Source organism: Cebus imitator, unplaced genomic scaffold (assembly GCF_001604975.1).
Source record: "Cebus imitator isolate Cc_AM_T3 unplaced genomic scaffold, Cebus_imitator-1.0 Scaffold152, whole genome shotgun sequence".
NCBI classification, from domain to species: domain Eukaryota; kingdom Metazoa; phylum Chordata; class Mammalia; order Primates; family Cebidae; genus Cebus; species Cebus imitator.
The window spans coordinates 452,204-476,479 of NW_016107467.1; the positions used below are offsets into that span (position 1 = coordinate 452,204).

The window sequence follows — 24,276 nt, forward strand, 5'->3', positions numbered from 1 at the left end:
AAAACCTTTCCCCCCAAAAAATTCCATGCTCGAGTAGTTTTACTAGTGAATTCTACCAAACATTGAAGAAAAAAATTCTACATCAGCTTTTAAAAAGCAATTGAAAAGGAGAGAATACATTCCAAGTCATTCTGTTAGATCAGCTTCATCCTGAAGCAAAAACTAGACAAAGTCAGTACAAGCAAAAAGGAAGGCAGCTGAAGATCAATAACCCTCATGAATATAGATGTAAAAATTCAAAAAAATTTTTTCACAAGTATAAAAGAAGAATATACCAAAAGGATTGTAGTTCATGAATGAGTCATATTTAAAGAATGCAAGGTTGGCTTAATATGTGAAAGCCAACCAATAATTCACCACTTAACAAACTAAAAATGTAAATCAGTGTGGTTATCTCAATAGATGCACGGAAAGCATCTGTCAAAATCCAACATGCATTGCTGATTTTAAAACAAGCAAGCAAACACCTCTCAACAAAGTAGGAATGGAAGGGAACTTGTAATCTATAGGCACCTATAAAAATCCACAGCTAACATCACACTTAATTGTGAAAGACTGAATGCTTTCCTTTTAATATGAGAGAAGAGACCAATAAGGCCACCTCTTGTCACTTCTATTTAACATTGTCTTAAAGGTTCTAGCCAGTGCAACAAGGCAAGAAAAAATAAATAAATAAATAAGCATCCAGACTGAAAAAGGTAACATTACCTATTCCAGACAAGACACTATGTAGAAAACCTGATGGAATTTACCTCCCAAAACTGAAATAGTGAGTTTAGCAAAATTTCAAAATATGAGGTCAATATACAAAAATCAATTATATTATTTATGTGGTAGAAATGAACAATTAATTTTAAATATCATTTTAAAAAGTATCAAAAATATAAAATGTTGGTAGATAATTCTGACACCAGATATACAAGAACTATACAATGGGAAGCATAAAAGACTGCTGAGAGAAATAAAAGAAGAGCTAAAAATGAAGAGATACACCTTGTTTGTGTCTCTTGCATATAGGAAGATGCAGTTATTATTAAGATGTCACTTCTCCTCAGATTGATCTAGACACAACCCCAGTTAATATCCCAGTAGGCTTCATTGTAGAATTAGATAACTTGACTGTGAAACACGTAAGTAAATGCTAATGAGTGAGAACAGCCAATACAACTAGAAAAAGAACAATTTGGAGGAATAACGTTCCCTCATTTTAAAGCTTATTATAAAGCCACAATACTGAATACAGTGTGGTACCAAGATAGACAAATATATAAATTCAACAGAAAAAAGAGTCCAGGAAGAGACCCATACATATATGAACAATTTGATTTTGACAAAGGTGCAGTAAATTTTTCAACAAGGGGTGCTGGAGCCGTTGAATATGTATATGTTAAAAAAGTTAATTTCAATCTATTGGAATTCAATCCACCTCACACTATTTACAATATCAACTAAATATGGAACATAAAACTAACTGAAAACCTAAAACCATAAAAATTCTAGAAGAAAACATAGGAGAAAATTTTCATGACCATGGTGTAGGCAAGGATTTCTCAGATATGACTGAAAAGCTTTATTCATAAAATAATTCAAATTGATAAACTGGACTTCATCAAAATGGAAATCTCTGCTCTTTTGAAGATACTATTAAAAGAATAAAAAGACAAGCCACAAACCAGGGGAAAATAGGATTTCTAAATCTTATATCTGAAAAAAAACCCGTTTTTCCAGGATACATAAGGAACTCCCAAAAGTCAGTAATAAGAAAATAAATGACTTATTGAAAAAATATGGGCAAAAGTTTGAACAGATTCATCAACAAAGAAGATAGGTGGATGGCAAATAAGCACATGAAAAAACATGTTCAATATCATTTATCGTAATTGCCAACCGAGTAGAATTCTATTCCCAGCCAAACTATCAAGCATGACGATGGTAAAGTAAGAACATTTTCAGATATGTAAAAAATTTAAAATATTTACCTCCAAATCAACTTTCTCAGGAAGCTGAGAAATGTATTACATTAATGTAATACATTATTGTATTACATTAATGTATTACACCTCCTGAAAATAAAAGAATAAAACAAGAAAGAGAAAGATGTGGTTTGTTCCCGGAAATAGGAAGTCTCATAGCGGAAGAGAAGAGCATGCTTTGGAAGGCAGTGCCAGGGCCACAGCTGTGCAGGGAACTGTCCAGACCAGATAAAGTAAGAGAATGAAGGAAGGGAGGGAGCAGGAGGTTTTCTGAAAAATGCAGCTGTTTATCCAAAATGTTTGAGATATGGAAATCAGACCACTGTGAGTTCACATGGAAGTCTAAGGAGAAACAAACCCAAGTTGTACTTTTTATGTGATTTATCATAAAAATCTGTCGGCCTTATCTCTAAGGTTTATTATTATAGATGTTCTCTTCAACAACTGTCATAATTCTGCAAATGAAAGAGTCTCTACCTCATTTATATCAAAACGCAATGCAAAGCTTAGTGCTGGGGGGTGGATAACAAGAATTTATGCGTGTGGGAGGTATGAGGTGTATGTATTTAGAGGGTGGGCATTTAAAGGAGCTACACTTTCATATTTTATTACAAGGAAGTCGTTGCATAATAGGTAAACTACCAATTCAAGAAACAGTAGGTACATCCTTAAAGATGTGTCTTACAGGCCCCTGCTCCATAGTTCAGAACATTTTATATGGATGTACCCCCAACATCTCCACCTTAGAAAGTACATTTACTGTAATTCTCTAGAGTAGAAAGTATCAATAATCAATGCACGATTTGATTTTCGATGAAATAAGAGAGAAAAGAGACGAAAGCAAGGATATAGCAATAGTAGCCTTGATATACAATATTTATACCATTACTCCATCCACATGAAAAGAATGCTTAAGGAATAGGTTTGATCCTGTAATCTTCGGCACTCCCAGTAGCACCCTAGTCCTGGTGGCTGCATTGAGTCTTTCAATGCAAAATTTAGAATCACAACATGACTTAACCACTAGAGGGAGTTTAAACAGCTAGTAAATACCATGCAAAATAGAGGGGCCACATTTTTTTTAAAGGCCCTTTTTCTCTCTTGGAGTGGTTGCTATAACTTGCTTAAAAAACCCTTATAGAAATATTAATAATGGTATTTTAAATAGTGATAACATGTTAGTGTAGACTCCTTGTCTCTTTTCGATATTGAAAGTGTTTATTTTCAGGTGGTTAAAATACTGCCACCTATGCCGTTAGCATAACGGTTTTTCTTGATTCTGTACTAGTAGATACAACCCCAGTTTAATACTTATATCATCCTGGTAGGTTTTCCTTCAATTACATATTAGTCGACAAAGCCCTCTGTACATATTAAGAATTCAGGCTTTTGGTCCAGACAGACTGGAATTTTACCTTGCTCTTGTACTTTGTGCTGTGCAACCACAGACTATGGTTAACTGCTTTAAAACTCAAGGCTCCTCATCTGTAAAGCTGGGGTATGGAGTTTTTTAGGATTAAATCAGATCATGTATGCAAAATAGCTTAGTGCATTTTTGAATCTAAAAAATGATAGTTTTTCTAGTGGCTATGCTAGATATATAAAGCTATTGATTGAATAAAATTTTCTCAATCTTTCTTCCCAGATTTACCTCAACATCAAAGCCCCAAAGCAGGCAAATGCTAAGGCCCACCAAAGGGGCAATCCTTGTGCACCTGATCATATGGCAAGGCATGACTTATTTCTATGGCCAGCCTCAAGAAGAGCGCAAGAAATCATACCTTAAGAATCGCATTTACTCAGAAAGTGGTAACCAGGAGTCCATGTTACTTGCCAGGCTCGTATCCACCTTTTAATAAGGACACCTCCAAAGGCCACAGAAGTTACCTCACTTTCATAAGAATTGTTTAAATAATTCTGTTTTCTTAGGACATCTACAGAGTTGTGGAACTATCACTATTATCCAATTTTAGAACATTTTCATCACCCCCCAAGCCCCCAAAAACTCTGGACCCATTAGCAGTCACTCTCCAATCCTTGCCCCCAGCTCCTAGCAACTACCAATCAACTTTCTATCGCTACGGATTTGCCAGTCCTCAGCATTTCATATACATGGATTTGTGCAATACATGGTCTTTGTGTTTGGCTTCTTTCATTAAGCACGGTGTTTTCAAGGTTCATTCACGTTGGAGCATCATGTACCAATACTTGTTTTTATGAATGAATAATATTCCACTGTAGGGATAGATGACATTTCATTTATCCATCCATTCATTCATGAACCCTCGTGTTGCTCTCTCCTTTTGGTTATTAGGAATGATGCCATTATGAACATTTGTATATGGGTTTTCATTTCTCTCAGGTAAATGCCTAGGAATGTAATGGTTGGGCCATAAGTTGACTCTATGTTTAAATTTTTGAGAAGCTGCCAAATGATTTTTCCAAAGGAGCTTTATCATTTTCCATCCCCACCAGCATAATTTGAGGGTTCCAATTCCTCTATGTCATCACCAACATCTGTTATCGTCTACATTTTTGATAACAGCCACCATAGTAGATGTGCAGTGGTATCTCAGATGGTTTGAAACGAATTGTCCTACTGATTGATGATGCAAAGTATCTTTCCATGTACTTATTGACCATTAATCTATCTTTTTAGAGAAATGCCTATATAAACCCTTTGCCCATTTTTAAAATTGGGTTGTCTTTTTTGAGTTATGAGTTCTTTATATATTCTGGATACAGTCCCCCATTAGACACATTACCTGAAAACATTTTCTCCCATTCAGTAGGTGGGCCTTTCATTTTCTTGATGGTGTCCACTGAAGCACAAATTTAAAATTTTAATGAAATCTAATTTATATATTTTTTCTTTTGTCACCTTCCTTTTGGGAACATATTCAAGAAATCACTTCCTAACATCATGAAAATTTACTCCTATATTTTCTTTGAAGAGTTGTTACAGTTTTAGCACTTACTTTTAGGTCTATCAGCCATTTCTAGTTTTTAAAAATGTATGGTGTTAGGTCGGGGCACAAATTCATTCTCTTGCATGTGGAGAAGGAAAACTGTTAAAGAGTTTTCACTAAACATATTTTGCTTAAATGAAGTGTGACAATATGTTATACATATACACATAAAGATATTCAGTTATTCATTCAAGAAATACAGACAGCAAGCACAATATTTTGAGATATGCAGTGATAATTTTTCTTCCTCTATTTTTCCCTTTCCTTCCCAACATTCAAGCAGACAGCAGGCTCTGGGCTTCCTTGCCTAGGAGATGTTTATGGCAAGTTGGCTTCCTGGCTTTTATTTTTTTCCACACACCTGAATTTGGGGACCACAGCTTCCCAGGGAAATTGATTCCAGTTGACCCATGAACAACATGGGTTTGAACAGCATGAATTGGTTTATATGTGAATTTTCTTTCAATGAAAATAGGATGGAAAGTATAGTATTTGAGAGATGTGAAACCTGCATATAGGAAGAGCTCACTTTTCATATATGTGGCTTCTGCAGGGCTATGGGACTTGAGAATGGTGGATTCAGGTAGGCCCGGCACAGGTTCCCTGTTTATACTAAGGGATGACTGTAATTACATTGTCCAGAAGAACAAGGAAGAACTGGGTTTTCACCTTCTTCCAGAGCATATAGGGAATCCCTGGAGATGCAGTTAGGAGGAAGAGAAGTAAAGAAGAGGGTACTGAGAGAGAGGGGAGCTACACCCAGTTTCTCAGACATACTGCTGAGAAAAATGGCTGTGGATGCATCTAATATCAAATGCATCCTCAGCCTAGATTCTCTCACCACAAGTCTGGCACAAGGCAGCCTTTAAGAGTCACCAAACCACAATGGCTTGGAACAAGAGGAACAATATGGCAACAACTGATGAAACATCAGAAGGGATACCCCCCACACATGCACGCACTAACCGGAAGGACCACATACGAGGCAATTTAGGCACTTTGCCTGAAATTACAGTGCATCCCGAGAAAGCAAGGACCCATGATGAAACCCAAGATGCGCTACGGCTACCTTCTTCCCTCACCAGCAAGACAAAATGGTAACACAGAATCAGAAATGAGGTTTCTAGGAAGCAGCTGCACTTCTTGTACTCTTGATTATATGGACTGACACTCATACTTGCCACACACACATATTGAGAACCTACTGTGTACAGGGCATCCTGCTAGGTTACCATGAGGTGGGAAATATAAAAGTCAACTAAACCATGGTTAGCTGAGACATTTATATAGTCAGGTAAGAACAAATATGCGTAAGTGTAGTTACCATTTATTGCACACTACCTGTGTGCATACCTTGTGCTACACTCTTTCTAAATGAATCTCATTTAATTGAATCTTCCCCACAATGAGTTTTTGATACACAGATGTTCAGGGTAGGCAAGAGACTTGCCCAATGAGCCAAAGTCTAGGCTCTTTGCAGTTAGGTCCACTCTGGTTCATGTACAACTGCTGTCAATGCACAAGTAGTCATTGGTGGAACATGTACACGAACCAGAGTGGACCTCACTGCAAAGCCCATTTTCATTGTCAAAGTTATGACTTTATCCAGTGGAGAGATCAACCTGAGGGCTGCCCTTTGATAGTCCAACATTCACTGGGCCTAGACTTTGGCTCATTTTTTCTAAGAGTTGGGATGGAGTTAATTCAAACCAACTTTCTCTAACTTGATGTTTAATGTACCTACTGGCAGGTGACTGGCTAGAAACCTGAGGTTAAACTGGAGACATTGGCCAGGCTGGGCCTCATGATGACAGAACCCATGACCTTGACTGTATCTGCCAAAGCTCCTCTGAACAGTGAGGATTTTTAGTACCATTCACATCATCTATATGTACATCAAAGAAGTGACATAACTGATTTGGGGAGTGGGGGATGAGAAATAACCCACATTTCTCTTCTATGTGCAGAAGGAATAATTTGGTTACATAAGCATAATGAAATTTTTTCTTATAGGAAAAAATCTCATAGAGCTCTTTTGCTTTGAGATGAGGGCATGCAATTTGGTGCCTAAGAAAATATTTAAAATTCTTGCCTGCAGCTTCCTAGAAACAGTAAAATACGCTGATCCTGGCCAATGAAATGTTAATAGTTTTTCCTTAAGTATTAATCTACTGAACAAATGTGATAATGAAAGAAGTAGGCATATCAAGGCTGTGAGACAGCCATGATTTACATATTTTCTGCTGCTGCTTCTGCTATTTGAGCCTGGGAAAATGACTAAAGCAAATCTCAAGTCCCAAAGAGCAGCATTTTGAGCCGTAGACAGAAACAGAAAACAGAAAAATTTAAATTATAAGGAACTAATAATGTCTCTTCTTTCGTGTCCTTTTTTGAAGAATAAATCTCTCCCCATTTGGGAGACAATCACTTAACTTCCGTTTCCGCAAACCTAAACTCATTCAGAGCCCAGGACCCTCAGAAATCATTTGGTCCAATGTCCCATTTCATAAACGGACACATTTGAGATTCCGAGGTTAAATGACTTGTCCAACATCATGTGGTCATTAGAACAAAAATATGAAGATTTTAACTAAGTGGAAGGTAGTAACCTAGGAGTGAGAGGACCTGGATTCCCCCTCCTACACAGCTATTCATGAGTTTCTCTGTTTGTAAAATTCAAGTGTTAGGATTAGATGGTTTTGAAAAATCCTTTCCCTCTTGGAAGGGGTTACAATTCTGTGCACAGGAGCATCAGTAGTTTGTGTACGTTAGTTTACTGCTTTTATAAACACAAAAGCTTTCTTCACAGTTATAATGAAGAGGAAGTGTTTGTGGAGATCATGAGGATGGACTCTAAACACATTTCCTCAGCTGGGCATGGTGGCTCATGCCTGTGCTCCCAGCACTTTGGGAGGCCGAGGTGGAAGGATCACTTGAGCCCAGGAGTTCTAGACCAGCCTGGGCAACATAAGGAGACCCCATCTCTACATATAATTTTTTAAAAATTAGCTGGGCGTGCTGGTATAAGCCTGTGGTCCCAGCTACTGAGGAGGCTAAGGTAGGAGGATTACCTGAGCCTGGGAGGTTGAGGCTGCAGTGAGCCGTGATGTTGCCACTGACTCCAGCCTCGGTGACAGAGTGAGACCCTGTCTCTAAATAAATAAAGTCAGACTTCCAGCTCTTACACTTACTTGGAAGTAAGTGTAAAGTAAGTGTAAGTGGTGAAAGCCTGAATACATTAACACTCTGCGCCTCCTCTGCAAAATGAAGACAGTAAGAGTATGTACCACATCTGGCCATTACAATGATTACCTTAAATAATACATGTCAAGAATTTAGCACAATGCTTGGCACATAGCAAGTGCTCGGTAAAAAGGGGCTGCCATTAGTGTCACCACAAAGTAAGCAGAGTTGGTGAATTTGTTTGGGTTATTAAGAAGGCATTCCCTCCTCTGGGCAGAGGCAGCCCAAGTGCTAAGGTCCCCAGCAAAGCCAGATCAAATTCTCTACTGCTGTGGGTCTAACTTTAAACAAAGAAATAAAGAAACCATTTCTCACCCTCCCTTATTCAAGTGCTCACTCTCAAGTGATAGCCAATGATATGTTTAAGTGTTTGGTTATAATATAGGGCTTCTAGAAAGCTCTTCTTCAGAGGGGGCCTACTTAGGTGGCCGGAATATTTCTGCTCTTTCCCTTTTCTTCTTTCTGCCTGGAATGAAGAAGCAATGATTGGGGTGCTGGCAGCCTACTGTGATCATGAGGGAAGGGCTAAAAGGCTTTCAGAGATTCAGTCCTTGAGTCAATAAATCAATGTCAGCAACTGCTGACCTCCAGACTTCTTTTTTCATGAGGAAAATAAACTCATGTACATGTTTTTGCTACTAAATCAAACTGCAATTCCTAACCCATACATCCTCCAAAATCTATTTTCTATCAACATACATTTGCAGATGTGCCTGGTCAGCCACTTGCTGCTGGCCGCTTAAGAGTCCCAAGACGGGTGCTAAGTAGCTGATTTTCTTGAAAAAATCACCTAGATTTAAAAAAATATATATATATCCAAACTGTCCCCAAGGGCCTTACTATTCAAAGTAAGGTCAGCAGACCAACAGCATTAGTCTCACCCAGGAGCTTGTTAGAAATGCAGACTCTCTGGCCCCATTCCAGATTTACTGAATCAGAATCTTCATTTTAACAGGGTCACCAGTGATTTCTGCACATAGTAAAGTTTGAGGCTCTGGACTAGGTTTCCTGGCTCTGCTCTGTCATCCCTCCTAAATGCTGCTGCCAGAATAATGTTCCTGGAACCCACCTAGTCACGTCACCGCCTTCTCAAAAGCTTTCAAGGGCTCCCGACTGCCTGTAGACTAAAGTTTAGACTCCTTAGCCTGATCATCAAGGCCCTCTATGATCTTGCACTATCCTGAAAATGCCCATCAAGGTGCCTGCCTTGCATTTAATCAATCGGTAGGCAATAACTAATTTTCTGCACAGAAGAAAAAAATATGAGTGTGCATGAGAAACAATGCATTGTTTAATTCTGGCTTTACCATGCTAGCCACTGGGGATACAGTGGTACCAAAAACCAGGCATGATCCCTTGCCTTCAAAGAGCTTAGAGACAAATGAGAAGAGCAAGATTTTAAAAAGGAAATGAAAGTATATAATGACAAATTATAAGTGCCAAGAAGGAAATGAATAGAGGGCAGGGATGTAGAGTAAGACAGACTGGTCAGAAGGAGGCCCTGAGGAGAGGGAGCCTGTTGTGGGGCTGGTCCAGGCAGAGGGGCCAGCAAGCGCAAAGTCCTGCTAGACAAATGTAGTGTGTCGAAGAATCAGAACAGAGGCTGTCCTTTCAGGCTTACCCAGAAAATAGATATCCTGGGAGGAAGGTAGCATAGGGTTCACCTTCCAAGTCACTTAAAGATGAAATGCTGAATTTCTCTTCTCCCTGATATAGGTCCTTCACTGGGATCACTGATGAGTTAGCGAGCAGGGGATGCTGCAGAGTCGCTGAGTCCAGCCCTGGAAATCAGACCAAGCGAAATTCGAATCCCAGCTCCGCCACTTCCCGGCTGTCAACTCCCTTGACCTCCAAGCCTCTGCTTCCTGAGTTATAAAGCGGGGCTAAGGATGGAGCCAACTTCATGATTACTGTTGAGGGACAAAATGCTTGCACCCCCAGCACACTGCTGCCCACAACAGTGAGCACCTGAGTATCAGCGGTTTTAGGATTATGATGACTATTACCACCGTAAATTACTCCTAGCTTTCAGACAGAAGGCTCATTCCAGATATTCCTGTCCCCTCTGAGGCCTCCCGACCCTGCCAGCCCAGGCTACCTCCCCCGCGCATGGCCACCGTGACCTCAGCGCGGGCGCCGCCGCCGGACCCCCGTTACCTGGGGCCAAACGCGACTTGTCGCCACCTTGCGTCCTGGGCCCTGTCTCCCTCCCGGCTGCCTCCCGACCCCGCGGCTGCCGCGGCGGCGCCCCCAGCCCAGCCGGGCCCGGGCGGTGCGGGATGCCTCGGCGGGGCTGGCGGCGGCGGCGGCCGCGCTGCGCGCTCCGGCAGAGGGGAGGGGGCTCCGCGGCGGCGGCGGCGGCGGCGGCGGCAGCGGCTGCGGCGGCAGCGGCGGGCCCAGCGGGGGGCAGAGCCAAGAGGCGCGGCGGCGGCGGCAGCAGAGAAGGAGGAGGAGACGGAGGAGGATGCGGGGGGCTGCGGGCGGCGGCGCGGCCCTGTCCGCAGTGAAGCCCGCGGCGCCCAGGGCGCAGGGAGTGGCCGCCTCCTCCTGCGCACACCATTCCTGAGATGGCGGCAGCGGCTCAGCGGCGGCTCGGGGAGCCCAGGAGGGGCCGGCCGGGCGCGGGCTGAGCCCCGCAGGACCAGGAGCTCGCCCAGGGCCGGCGCAGCGGCGGAGCGCGGGGCCGGACGGCCTGCGGGAGCGGCGAGGCGGGGGACGGCCCCGGGGCGGAGCGCACGGCCTGGGGAGGCCGCGATGGCGAACTCCAGCGAGCCGAGCAGCGGCGGCGGCAGCGGCGGCGAGGCGGCAGCCCTGGGCCTCAAGCTGGCCACGCTCAGCCTGCTGCTGTGCGTGAGCTTGGCGGGCAACGTGCTTTTCGCACTGCTGATCGTGCGGGAGCGCAGCCTGCACCGCGCCCCGTACTACCTGCTGCTCGACCTGTGCCTGGCGGACGGGCTGCGCGCGCTCGCCTGCCTCCCGGCCGTCATGCTGGCGGCGCGGCGTGCGGCGGCCGCGGCGGGGGCGCCGCCGGGCGCGCTGGGCTGCAAGCTGCTCGCCTTCCTGGCCGCGCTCTTCTGCTTCCACGCCGCCTTCCTGCTGCTGGGCGTGGGCGTCACCCGCTACCTGGCCATCGCGCACCACCGCTTCTACGCCGAGCGCCTGGCCGGCTGGCCGTGCGCCGCCATGCTGGTGTGCGCCGCCTGGGCGCTGGCGCTGGCTGCGGCCTTCCCGCCGGTGCTGGATGGCGGCGGAGGCGACGACGAGGACGCGCCGTGTGCCCTGGAGCAGCGGCCCGACGGCGCCCCCGGCGCGTTGGGCTTCCTGCTGCTGCTGGCCGTGGTGGTGGGCGCCACGCACCTCGTCTACCTCCGCCTGCTCTTTTTCATCCACGACCGCCGCAAGATGCGGCCCGCGCGCCTGGTGCCCGCCGTCAGCCACGACTGGACCTTCCACGGCCCAGGCGCCACCGGCCAGGCGGCCGCCAACTGGACGGCGGGCTTCGGCCGCGGGCCCACGCCGCCCGCGCTTGTGGGCATCCGGCCCGCGGGGCCGGGCCGCGGCGCGCGCCGCCTCCTCGTGCTGGAAGAATTCAAGACCGAGAAGAGGCTGTGCAAGATGTTCTACGCCGTCACGCTGCTCTTCCTGCTTCTCTGGGGGCCCTACGTCGTGGCCAGCTACCTGCGGGTCCTGGTGCGGCCCGGCGCCGTCCCCCAGGCCTACCTGACGGCCTCCGTGTGGCTGACCTTCGCGCAGGCCGGCATCAACCCCGTCGTGTGCTTCCTCTTCAACAGGGAGCTGAGGGACTGCTTCAGGGCCCAGTTCCCCTGCTGCCAGAGCCCCCGGACCACCCAGGCGACCCATCCCTGCGACCTGAAAGGCATTGGTTTATGAGGGAGGCCCCGCCACGTAGACCCCCAACCCAGCCTTCCCCTTTGGCTTGGACGGTGACGTCGTTTCTTTCCCTTCTGGCCCCTGTTTAATTTTCTAAGCTGCCTTCAAAATGACTCGAAGTGGACAGACACTCGGATTGTACTGACTCCTTTGGGGGTGGGGTGGGTGAGGAGTAGGATGCTCAGCCCGCTCCAGCTGCGCACGTTCGTCCTCCTAACTCGACTTTCTTCCTGACAGTAGGCCCTGCAGTCTTTTTGTACCGGTACTGGCGTCTTTTATTCCATGCGTGGTTACTTTTTTTCTTTTTCTATAAAGGCTAAACTAATTTTCTTCATGCAACGTTTCCTAAAGACCATGGCCAGTTTTCTACAGAAGCTATTTTTGACAACCTCAAGTGGCATTACATTTTGCAGTGAAGTAGAAGGAACCTAGGGGGACTTCTTCACAAGTTAGATTTCTTGAGGATCTTCTGTTGGAAGCAGGAGAAAGTGGGGGGAAAGTTGTCTGAAATGCCCTCTGAATTGCCGGCTGCGGGGTCCTTGTGCTGCGCCGGTGGTTTCAAAGTGTCAGCATGGATATTGAACTTAAAGAGCAGAGATGGAGGTCAGTAGCAAGGCAGTCATTTTTTTTTTAAAGCAGTAAGTAACGAGTAAGATTTGGTTCCCGGTTTACTTTCTACTGCTAAAAACCATGTCAGTGACAGCTGCTCTCTGTATTATACCAATCTTGAATGGAAACATTTCTGTCAAGTTGTAAGTTTTAAAAGAGTAAAGTGTTCTGGTTAGTAATGGTGTGGAGACAAATACAGTATTGCATGTGTTTGTATGTACAGATTGTGATTCGAGGATTGGGAAGGCTCTGAGAAGCCGAGTACTACATCAAAATTGTTTAAGTATTTTTTGCCAATAAAAAATTAATTTTATGGAAATGGCTTGTGCTTTGAGAAGCCCAGTTTTATTCTGTCTTATGAAACTATTTTCCACTTTGAAAATTGTTCTTCTGTTGTTCATGGTATAAACAAATGGAATATAATGATACCCTCTTTCTAGGAAACAAAGCATTTCCTTAAACTGTTTGCTAGGTTAAGCTGTGCTGTTCTACTGATGGTCGTTTTAAATTAATAATGAGAACTATAATTTAAGTAATATTTCTTTGTTAGACATTATCATGTTAAACTGAAAGACTAAATTCTGCAAGTACTATATAATATTTTTTGCTTATAATGCTACATTTTTATTAATGTACTTTCCGTTTTGAGGATTTATATCTGTATTTCTCTTTGCATTATACAAATATACCAGTATTTTCATTCTGGAGTGGTGGTTTTGTTGTGGTGGTGTTGTTTGAGGCTGGAGTGGTACATGCGTCTTAAGTATGTTACATGCCTCTAAGTATGTTATCTAAGGATAACATGTTCTGTGATCCTTTTAGCACATGTTATTTAGTTATAGATTTCATAGTTTCACCCTCTGCATATCCAAGACATGTGGCGGCTTAATTTAAAATGCAAGATAAAAGTCTGTGAGTCTTTAAAGGGAAGAAGCAGTAGACATATACTGCTTTAAAACTTTTATTTATTTGCGTGACAGAACATTTTAATGACTTCATTAAATGACATAAAAAAAGCTTTTAAATAAACATTTCAAACTCGAGTACAACAATCATTTTTGATAAAAGTACTAGGTAAAAATGGAGGTGGTAGGTATTTTGAAAGTTAGTTGAGTGTAATATAAACTATTAAATGTTCAGTCCAGTGGGGATAAGTTATGAAAAGAGAGTATGGTCAATTTAATTGATCTCTGGTAAATAGGCTATATGATTTGATTTTGTTGTGGAAATTAATCAGTCTATGAAGACAGTCTCATATGAGACAGTTACCCTATTTCTCCCCACATTATGGGTCCAGGTTGGCTTCAATCATCCAAAGGCCACTGATCAGACACCTCAGCCAACCCAAAGACAGAGGAGCCTGGGAAGTACATCTCTCATGTAACCCTCCATCTGCCCAGGTGATGTCAGTTAAAAAAATAAGAGGTTGGACCAGACTGTGATGGCTCAAGTGTAAACTTTGGGAGGCTGGGCAGGAGGATTGCTTGAAGCCAAGAGTTTGCGGCCAGCCTGAGCAACCTAGCCAGACCTCGTCTCTACAGGAAATTAGCTGAGTGTGGTAACGTGCACCTGTGGTCACAGCTATTGGGGAGGCTGAGGTAGAGGTTGCAGTGACTCATGACTGTGCCACTGCACCCTAGCCTGGATAGCAGAGTTCTTGAGGCCCTGTCTCAAGTCCCCCCAAACAGAGATCACCAAGTTTCTGTGTATTTTCACACCTGGCATGGCACAGGAACCAACCCATCAAGTCTGACTCCTGAGCCACTCTAGCTTTGGGCAGCAGCTCAGCTGCACCAGAGATGACTCGTTGGCTATGCCTTGAATTCAAGGGATATTTTTTCATATGAGAATGCATAAACTAGAGTTCTCATATTCTAACATTCATACAAAGTACCTTAAGTGTTTGCATGATCCAGAGTCTTAGGAGGATGTGTTGAGTCCTGGGGAAAAGCATTTCAACAAGTTCCTCAGGTGGTTGGAGACAGACCTCCAGGACTTCATTCAGATATGATTTACTTCAGATATGGTGTGTTCAAACTTGGCTACCTGGGTTTTCTGTTTTTATGTTTTAAAGTTCTGATTAGATGAGGGAAAGCACAATTTCTAGTGACAGTTCAGGTGACAGTAAGTAGCAAGAAATAACAGCCAACTGTAAAGAAAACAAGAACCAAAAGAGGCAGAGAAACAAGCTATCTAGGAGAAGGTGAAGAGGTACAAAAGGCCACCCCAAATAGCTTTTAGGATCGCTGAATCTATTAACATGTGCTTTGATTATTAATTACATTAATAAAAAATTATCCAAAAGAAGGTTAGTTGTGTCCAGAGTACTCCACTTATCGTACCAGCACAGGTCCCAAGTATTTAGGGAAGATTAAAATTGCTTACTTTAATTATTTGGGAAATCAATTTAGCGGAGCTTCCTCACCTGCCCACGGAGTTGTCACTATACTTGAAGCAATAGAAAACAGGCTTCTTGTACATACATCTTTGTATGTTCTAGCATGGAATTATTGGGTAAAAACAAGCATTTTTAGGACTTTTGATATCAAATAGTTTTGTAGAAGGACGATATGTCTATGTATCTGTTTAAATGTACACCTGACATTTTTTTTTTTTTTTTAGACAGAGTCTTGCTCTGTCACCCAGGCTGGAGGGCAGTGGCATGATCTCAGCTCAATGCAACCTCTCTTCATGTTCAAGTAGGATTACAGCTCAGCCTCCCAAGTAGCTAGGATTACAGGCACCTGCCACCATGCCCAACTAATTTTTGTATTTTTAGCAGAGACAGGGTTTTGCCATGTTGGCCAGGCTGGTCTCCAACTCTTGGCCTCAAGTGGTTCATGTGCCTTGGCCTCCCAAAGTGCTGGGATTACAGGTGTGACATATTCATTTTTTTAATGAAATATCTTAAGCAAAGCAGGGAAACATGTAATAAATCAGTAACAATAATGATAATCTCTGTGTCCACTACTCAGCCTTACCAAATGTCATATTGGTTTCTACTGTTCCGTTTCTCTTTTCCCTTCCTTCCTTCTCTCCTTCTTATTTCTTAAGAAATAAAATGGCACAATTATTTCTCCTAAATCGTTGGTCTCACTGTTAGCCCTCTACATTCTAAAATGCCTTGCTCCTTAACAGGGGAAAGGGCCCCAGGTCCTGGGGCTGACTCAGAAGCCAATTTCTGTGTTGAGCAGTACAGAAGGACACAGGGATACGGAAGGGGCAGCACTCTTACTAAAGAGATAGTAGGCGTGGTGGCTCATGCCTGTAATCCCAACACTTTGGGAGGTCAAGGCAGGCAGATCGCCTGAGGCCAGAAGTTTGAGACCAACCTGGCCAGCATGCCAAAGCCCCGTCTCTACTAGAAATACAAAAATTAGCCAGGCGTGGTGATGCATGCCTGTAGTTTCAGCGACTCAGGAGGCTGACGTGGGAGGATCAATTAAGCCCAGGAGGTGGAGGTTGCAGTAAGCTAAGATCACACCACTGTACTCTGGCCTGGGGGACAGCTCGAGATTCCATCTCAAAAAAAAAAAAAAAGTTAGCAGGCTAATTGGGAAAACTTGGCAAATGTACCCAAAACCACAAAGCAAGGCAGAACATGGGGTAGATGCCAAAAGAGGGATCTAGATAAAGAGCTCGGGAATACTGAAGAGATCAGGCATCATCATCGATTGTTTGGAAAGGAGGGAAAAAGAAACCCCGAAGACTGAAACAGAAATTGTCCAGGTTCCATCTCTCTCTCCTCCTGGGTTCTTACATTTCTTTCTGACTCCTTCTGCACTCTCTGCACTCTGGAATCCATTTTCCAAAATGCATTTCTCTAAGCAAAATAAAACCGCATAATTCCCTCTTCAAAGGTTTTTCTTCCAATTCTATCCAAATAGTCAAGTGCTGGTAAGGAATGTGGTCTTTTTAGTGGAGGAGGTTTTTTACATAAAACCATGCTGTGAAGAGAGCCAGGAAAGACACCATTGACCAGAAATGTCAGAACTGAATAGAAATTAAACAGGTAGACCTGAAAAGTGCCACTTCAACACCCTCCAAAAGGAGGAGAAGGGGAAATGGCAGGTTTATACCACAGAGAAGGGTATTTCCTGCTTTCATTAAGGGAAAAAAAGGGCAGGGAAAAGGCTCAGTAGGTACCCAACCAACTCTGTATCCTAGTTGAAGCATTTGAGATAAATAAACAGCTCGAACTTAATATCTGAAAGTCTGAAGTTTTGAAGTCATTTCAAATTACACAGAGAAATCATGCAAAAACATTTTAAGCTGCAACGTCAAGGCATAAATGTAATATTTGTATTTCTCAGTTACATTTAGGAGACAGATAAATTAAAGCTATCACTACTTGGCTTCTAGTAGAAATAATTTAGTCATTTATAAATTAAGTTTTAAGTGGCCAGACCAATCTAGGTGGAAAGCATGTAAACTGTTGGAAAAGTGTATATTTAAACATTTCCCTGAAAAATGTATATTATCTGAACTATGCCAATCTGCATAGCTTTCTGGGATGGAAATCTTATTTTCTGCCAGAAAATGATATCCAAGAAGCATACATTCTTTTTTCTTTTTTTTGAGACGGAATGTTGCTCTGTTGCCCAGGCTAGAGGCAATGGTGCGATCTCAGCTCACTGCAACCTCCACCTCCCGGGTTCAAGCAATTCTCCTGCTTTAGCCTCCCGAGTAGCTGGGACTACAGGTGCGTGCCACCATGCCCAGCCAATTTTTGTATTTTTAGTAGAGATGGGGTTTCACCATGTAGGCCAGGATGGTCTTGATCTCTTGACCTCGTGATCCACCTGCCTCAGCCTCCCAAAATGCTGGGATTACAGGCATGAACCACTGTGCCAGGCCACATACGTTGTTTTTTGGTTTGAACCTGGAGGGAACAGTAAATGGTTTCATTTTCTTGAAGGTGTAGATGTGCTGTGATTTTGAAAGGCTTTGAAAAAGTATTTACATTTCAATGCCATCTAATATATGTCCTATTAAAAAATTCTATAGGAATCATTAAGCTTAAAATGCATGAGATGAAACTTTTTCTTGTCTTTTCATTTAACAGACTTATTTTTCCCTTTTATTCCTTATAAATTCCCCATATATTTCCAGAATATTGACCAATGTGCATGGCAAAGTGCTACATAGAAGTGAAAGACAGAGAAGAGATATGAAAAAGCCTGTCACAGGAACTCATTCTGCAAAGTGACAAAAGGAGTGTAAATGTACAGTGTGTAATTCTTTTAACCCACAGTCACAATCAGTTTAATTTGCATATCTGTCTTGAGGAATTATGGGATACCCAGAGCTATTTCTAGAACTTAATTTGCATAATTGTTCTAATCCTTTATGAGTATAGTGACACGTGGTCTCACAAAGGATTTTTTTTTTAATTTGTAAGTTACTTCATAAGTTTTATAAATATATTAGAATTTAATAGTTTTGGATATACATTTAATGATTTGCTTCTATTGAAAGAAACACAATTATATAAAGACATGATTAGTTTTCTGTTAATTTTACATTACTTTGCTTTTGCTAGTTTGAAAAGCAGCTTTGTTCACTCTTAAGTTTGTCATTTAAAGTTTGGTCTTTTTTTTTTTTTTCTGGTTATCTTTTGGCCAGATTAAAATTCATTTCAACACCATAAGAAAATTTACAGTTGTAATGGGCCTCAGTGACTTTCCCTGTCTCTAAAACGTCTTAATCCATGGGCAGGTGACAGCTTTCAGAGTTTAAAATAGTGGTTGCAAGAAGATGGATTTACATAATTTCTTAGGGTTTGGAATATGGAGCTCTCATGACCAAAATTTTTAAGTAAGTTTAACCATTTGAAAATTCTTTCTTTATCTGATTAGCAGGTTCTCATGAAGACACCAGGACTATAGTTAAGTGTAAAACTCAGTTTTGACATTGGAACACTGACAGCTCTCAAACCCCATCATTCTCTTTCTCTTTCTCTCATTATGTCTTTGCTCTACACAGGAGCTAGCCAACCCTGGTAAGAACTCGCAGCCTGGCTCTGCTTCCTGGTCACAATCAAACTGAAAATCAACCTCAGTGCCTTGCCATTGCCATCTGGGCCAACCTGTGCTTGCTCTTACCAGAACATTCCATTATGTGAGTAATAAGTGTTGTCACATCCTCCTGTCATCAGTCTCAACATCCAAAGCAGTTTTGGGAGGGTGGGTGTGGTGACTGATCCCACGCTCTACATTGCAGCCACTGAACAAGAACACAAAAACAATGTTTAAAACATAGTGAAATGAAGTATAAACTATAACACCATGATGCACTTTTGAAGAGAATGATTCCACCTATTGGTTAGGGTAGAGGTGGGAGTGCTTCAACAAAGCCACACAGTGGCATGATGGTTCCTCCCTGATATGGGGTGACTGGTGGAGATTATCCACGGACCCACATTGGTGGGTCAGCTCTACCATTTTCCCCAATTGCCTTCACTCTCTGCAAAGCAGACAGATTCATTATTGCAACTCCTCATTAGAGAGGAAGTGGAATTTTCTTTTAAGTAAGAGAGGCAGATCATTTCTGTTCACATTTCATCACTAAGAATTTATGTCACATGGCCACACCTGGGCAGCTGGTAAATGCAGTCTCCAGTCTCTAGATGGATGGTCATGTACCCTGCTAAAACAGAAAGAGAGAACACGAGAAGTAATGAATAAAGGTGAGAATGAATGAACTGTAGAAGACAAGTAAGAGTCTACCAATCTTATTAATATTTTCCATGTAGAAATTTTTTCTCTTCTAACCACATTCAAAAAAATTAATATAGAATACTCACATTTGCTGTCCAAAGGACTAATAATTTCAGACACCATTCCACTACTATAAACCAATCACAGCACCACAGCTAGACACATACTTTTCTCTAAGTCTCTTACATTTTGAGCCACAAAATATTTTCTTTTAAATTTCTATACAGGAGCAAACGTTCACCCACATACACATTTTGAGCCTGAAATATTTTGCTCCTCCATTTCAAACTCCTACTTTGGATTTCAAAAATATATCTCAAGAGCAAATATTTAGGAGCACAGATTGAACAGTGAGATTACCTTAGAGCCCGCTGTCTTTTCCAAATGAAACAGTGACCAGTGGACCTTGTCAAGAAAGAACAAAACAGGTTTGCTTCAACACAATACAGAAGGGGTGGAGGTAGGTGGGGAGGTAGAGGTAGAAGAAGCTTGGCATCTAGATGATAAATGCTGATGAGACACTGGATGATGGACATACGAGACTTCTTTACACTTCCTTTCCTTTATGTTTAAAATGGATGAACCTGGAAACCATCATTCTCAGCAAACTGACAGAAGAGCAGAAGATGAAACACCGCATGTTCTCATTCATAGGTGGGTGTTGAACAATGAGAACACATGGACACAGGGAGGGGAGCACTACACACTGGGGTCAGTTGGGGGGAAATAGGGGAGGGACGGTGGGGGGTGGGGAGCTGGGGAGAGATAGCAAGGGGAGAAATGCCAGGTGATGGGGAGGAAGGCAGCAAATCACACTGCCATGTGTGTACCTATGCAACAATTTTGCATGTTCTTCACATGTACCCCAAAACCTAAAATACAATAAAATAAATAAATGGCAAAAAGAAAAAATTTCAATAATACAAAGTTTTTGTTGATTTGCTTAAGAATGAACCAAATGCACTCCTGCCAGCCTCAATCTTGTTTGGAGGGAAACTCTATTTGAGAACCTCTCAGCAGTTAGTCAACTGTTTAACTTAATAAAGCACAATTTTCCCCAATTGTGCTTGCAAAGCTTTTACATTTGTGAAAAAAAACATTTTTCATAAGTTATATCACATTTTAATCAAGAATACTAAAATTTAAACAATGTGGAAATGTGTTAGAAGTGTACTCTAAGGATGTGAAGTTGGCTGAGTGTGGTGGCTCACACCTGTAATCCCAGCACTTTGGGAGGCCAAGGTAGGAGGATCACTTGAACTTCAGGAGTCCAAGGCCAGCCTGGGTGACAGTGAGACCCAGTTCCTAAAAAAAAAAAGAAAGAAGGAAAAGAAAAGAAAAGAAAAAAAGATGCAGTATCATTCATCTAATTTGTCTATGATGGAATTTATCTGAGCCCTTCATCTTAAACTTTATTTTTAAGAGTGACTATAAAAATGTCTTCCTTGAAACACAATAAACTATAGATCTGACAGATAACTTTTTTTTTATTGAATATGTAAACTATATCCAATGTTTGCCATTCCACTACTATTTTTTTTTCTTTTGAGACAGAGTCTTGCTCTTGCTCTGTCACCCAAGCTGGAGTGCAGTGGCTTGATCTTGGCTCAAGGCAACCTCCACCTCCTGAGTTCAAGCAATTCTTGTGCCTAAGCCTTCTGAGTAGCTGGTATTACAGGCATGTGCCAGCTACCTGTTTTGCCATGTTGGCCAAGCTGTTCTTGAACTCCTGGCCTCAAGTGATCAGTCTCCCAAAGTGCTGAGATTACAGGTGTGAGCCACCAGTATCCCCAGCCCCCTATTTTGAAAACAAAAATATTTTGTTTGTTTTTTTAGGATACTGATTTTGCAATGTCAGATTTGGAGGTTTAACTTTTTAAATACCATCTTTCCAACTTTCTATACTGCAATAAAAACATATTATTATTAAATGAAGCCAAGAAGACACAAAATAGCTTTACACTAAAGCAGCAGTTTTCAAAGGGGCATAATTTATCCCCACCTGCAACCTGCAGAGGACACCTGGAAATGTCTAGAGACATTTTCGGTTGTCAAAACCTAGGGAGTGTTACTGGGAACTAGAGGCCAGGGATGCTGCTAAACATCGTGCAATGCACAGGAGATTCCTCCACAATAATAAATTATGTGACCCAGGGCCAGGAGCAGCGGCTGACACTTGTAATTCCAGCACTTTGGGAGGCTGAGGTGGGCAGATCCCTTGAGGCCAGGAGTTCAAGACCAGCCACGGCCGATATGGTGAAACACTATCTCTACTAAAACGCAAAAATTAGCCAGGCATGGTTGTGCACTTCTGTAATCCCAGCTACTCAGGAGGCCGACGCAGGAGAACCGCTTGAACTCGGGAGGCAGAGGTTGTAGTGAGCAGAGATCATGCCACTTCCCTCCAGCCTGGATGACAGAGCAAGACTCTGTCTCAAAAAAAAAAAAAAAAAAAAAATTGCCCAGAAAGTCACTAGTGCACTAGTGTTGAGATTGAGAAACTCGGGTCTGGAGTAAAGTGAGAGTGCCTGGAACTATTCACCACGGTTGTCACTCCATGGAGGCCATCGTTTTACCCAGCTGGCAAAGCTGCATGAGTCGGTGTTCCAGGCTTTATGATGAGGGAATCCCTACAGGGGCATAAGAATGCATCCTCAGAATGCACGTAATATGCATTAGCCTTTGCATTTTGTTGCCAGCAATCATGTTGCCTATAACACAATTTTCTACTTTTTTGCTTTTAATCTTTTGTGACAAATATGTATTTTATTGAAATGCTTACCAGTCTGATTTATTCAGTGTGGTGCAATATTGGGCTTTCTAAAGCACTTAGATGATTTATGGACCCAGTTAAAACAGAATGAAATCCTGAGATGTACGGGGAAGGGGCTGGGAGAGGAGAGTGCCTGTTGGGGAGTTCAGAAGCTGGGTCACCCAGGAGGGTACACTAGAGGATATGAGAACTCATGAAACCCAGGGAGCTGTGAGGCCAGCCAGATTGGACTGGAGTCTGCTTCCCTAATCTAATTCTAGGGAATTTCACATGAATTCTTCAAATGGGCTAGGTAACTGCTGCTGGAAATTCTCCAGTGGGACCCCTTTGTGTGTTTCCCTCTAGAATGAAAGGGAGGGCTGAGGACCACAGGAACTTTTGAGGGTGGCAAGAAAATCAAAGACTCTCAGCTACTATTCTCATTTCTAATTCACCTGGAAAGGTATCTCAGCAAATAGTGTCACTGGGTACCAGTAACCTTTCTATAGGAGTACAGTCCTCTGTTGATTCTCAGTGGCTCTCAACTATGGATGCACCTTACAATTAAATCAGGGAGCTTAAAAAAAATCCCAACACTTAGGCCTCATCGTATAAAAATGAAATCAGAATTTTTGAGAGTGGTGGGTGATGGAAAAAATGGGGATGGTGCTTGAAGAACAGAATCACCATTGCGCCTCTAATTTTGGGAAATGTGTACTCTGAAAGTGCCCTTAAAATATATGCATATATGTGTATTGTGTGTATGTGTGTGTGTGTGTGTGTGATAATAAAGTTTATTTAAAGATCATGTTGTTAAAGACCGTCATCTTTGAAATAAAAAATTTAAAAATCCTGGAATGAAGATCCATCATACAACACAGTGACTATAGTTAATACTGTATACTTGAAAATCACTAAGAGGGATGTTAACTGTTCTCATCACAAAAAAATGACGTGCGAGGTAGTCCATACATTAATTAGCTCAATTTAGCATTCTACAAAGTATCCATATTTCAAAACATCATGTGTATACCATAAATACAGTTTTTGTCAATTAAAATTTGTGAAAATGCTGGAAGAAACAGTTCTCTTCAACACAAAAGGGAGTACTAAGAATTAACAACTTTGGGGAAGACATCAGAGGATGAAATATTAATTTTGAGGATGTTATCAGAACGACATGGAAACATGAAGATGGAAACACCATAAAAGGTTGCCAGTGAATTTCACAGGGACTCTTAGTGAATACCAAAAATGTCCAGTTTTTAAAATTAAAATGGCCCCCAGCTTTGACCTTCTAAAAACGAAGCTAGAAAAGGGTGGGATGAGATTTCTAATATTGAAACCAATAAAGAGGAAAATTGGGTTATGTGTTTGATCTATCACTGGACTGACTTTGTAAAGGGCTCTAACAAAAGAACTACATTGAAATACTGAGAAGAATGAAGGTCCTCAGTGAGCTAGGACGGTTTATAGGAAATAGTTTTGGCATAAACTTTTTTATTGTTTAAAAAAATGTTGCTTTTGATAAAAGGCAAAAGAGTCAGAAATGATAGTTTTCATGAAAGTCAATGTTTGCAAAGAAATCTGAAGGTCCAGTAGAGTTTGGGCATCATCTTCTGGCATAAGATTTCTTTCTACCTTAGAATGAAGGAAATTCATTCATGGTACTTTCAAAGTAGACTATGGACTTAGTTTTTTTGATGTAAATTTTCATCTTGCCTTACCTTGTGGAAATTCTGGTATATGAAGTCCCAGCATGTGTGTGAGTCGATCCTAGGAACTGGAAAAAATATCATAGCTTTTTTCTTTCTTTCTTTCTTTCTTTTTTTTTTTTTTTTTGATACAGGGTCTTGCTCTGTCCACCCAGGCTGGAGTGCAGTAATACAATATCACAGCTCACTGCAGCCTTGACCTCCCAGGCTTCGGTGACCCTCCCACCTCAGCCTCCTGGGTAGCTGGGACTAATGGTGCATGCCAATGTGCCCAGCTAATTTTTCTTTTCTTTTAGAAATGAGGTTTCTCCATGTTGCCCAGGCTGGTCTCAAACTCCTGAGCTCAAACGATCCTCCCACCTTGGCCTCCCAAAGTGCTGGGATTACAGGTGTGAGCCACTGCAC

The 24,276-nt window shown here is 42.3% G+C and overlaps 2 protein-coding genes and 1 long non-coding RNA gene across 6 annotated transcripts in view; 1 reads left to right on the forward strand and 2 right to left on the reverse strand.

Annotated features, from left to right (window-relative positions):
- EIF4E3 (eukaryotic translation initiation factor 4E family member 3) overlaps positions 1-11,672 on the reverse strand; it is a 73,060-nt gene extending 61,388 nt beyond the window's left edge. The window contains exons 1-2 of one of the 4 annotated variants that reach the window (XM_017543302.2): positions 10,343-10,462; positions 9,807-9,966 (exon numbers count right to left, since the gene is read on the reverse strand). The gene's annotated coding sequence lies outside the window, so the exon portion shown is untranslated. Of the gene's footprint in view, positions 1-9,806; positions 9,967-10,342; positions 10,463-11,110; positions 11,280-11,542 lie in introns of those variants that run through there. The other 3 variants (XM_037743762.1, XM_017543304.2, XM_037743760.1) reach the window with 3 other exon arrangements.
- Positions 10,601-13,392, forward strand: GPR27 (G protein-coupled receptor 27). The gene has a single exon (XM_017543301.2). The coding sequence runs from the start codon at positions 10,940-10,942 to the stop codon at positions 12,074-12,076; it is 1,137 nt and encodes a 378-aa protein (XP_017398790.1). The 5' UTR covers positions 10,601-10,939; the 3' UTR covers positions 12,077-13,392.
- A 4,809-nt stretch (positions 13,393-18,201) lies between these two features.
- On the reverse strand, positions 18,202-24,013 carry LOC108314397. Its single transcript, XR_005202576.1, has 4 exons — positions 23,884-24,013; positions 19,765-19,809; positions 19,279-19,333; positions 18,202-18,910 (listed from the first exon to the last, which is right to left on the reverse strand). It is a non-coding gene; the product is annotated as an uncharacterized LOC108314397 (long non-coding RNA).
- Between the last annotated feature and the right edge of the window lie 263 nt (positions 24,014-24,276).

Excerpts from the sequence above, each read along its gene's own strand:
- GPR27 (XM_017543301.2), top strand. The coding sequence starts at position 10,940 with ATGGCGAACTCCAGCGAGCCGAGCAGCGGCGGCGGCAGCGGCGGCGAG.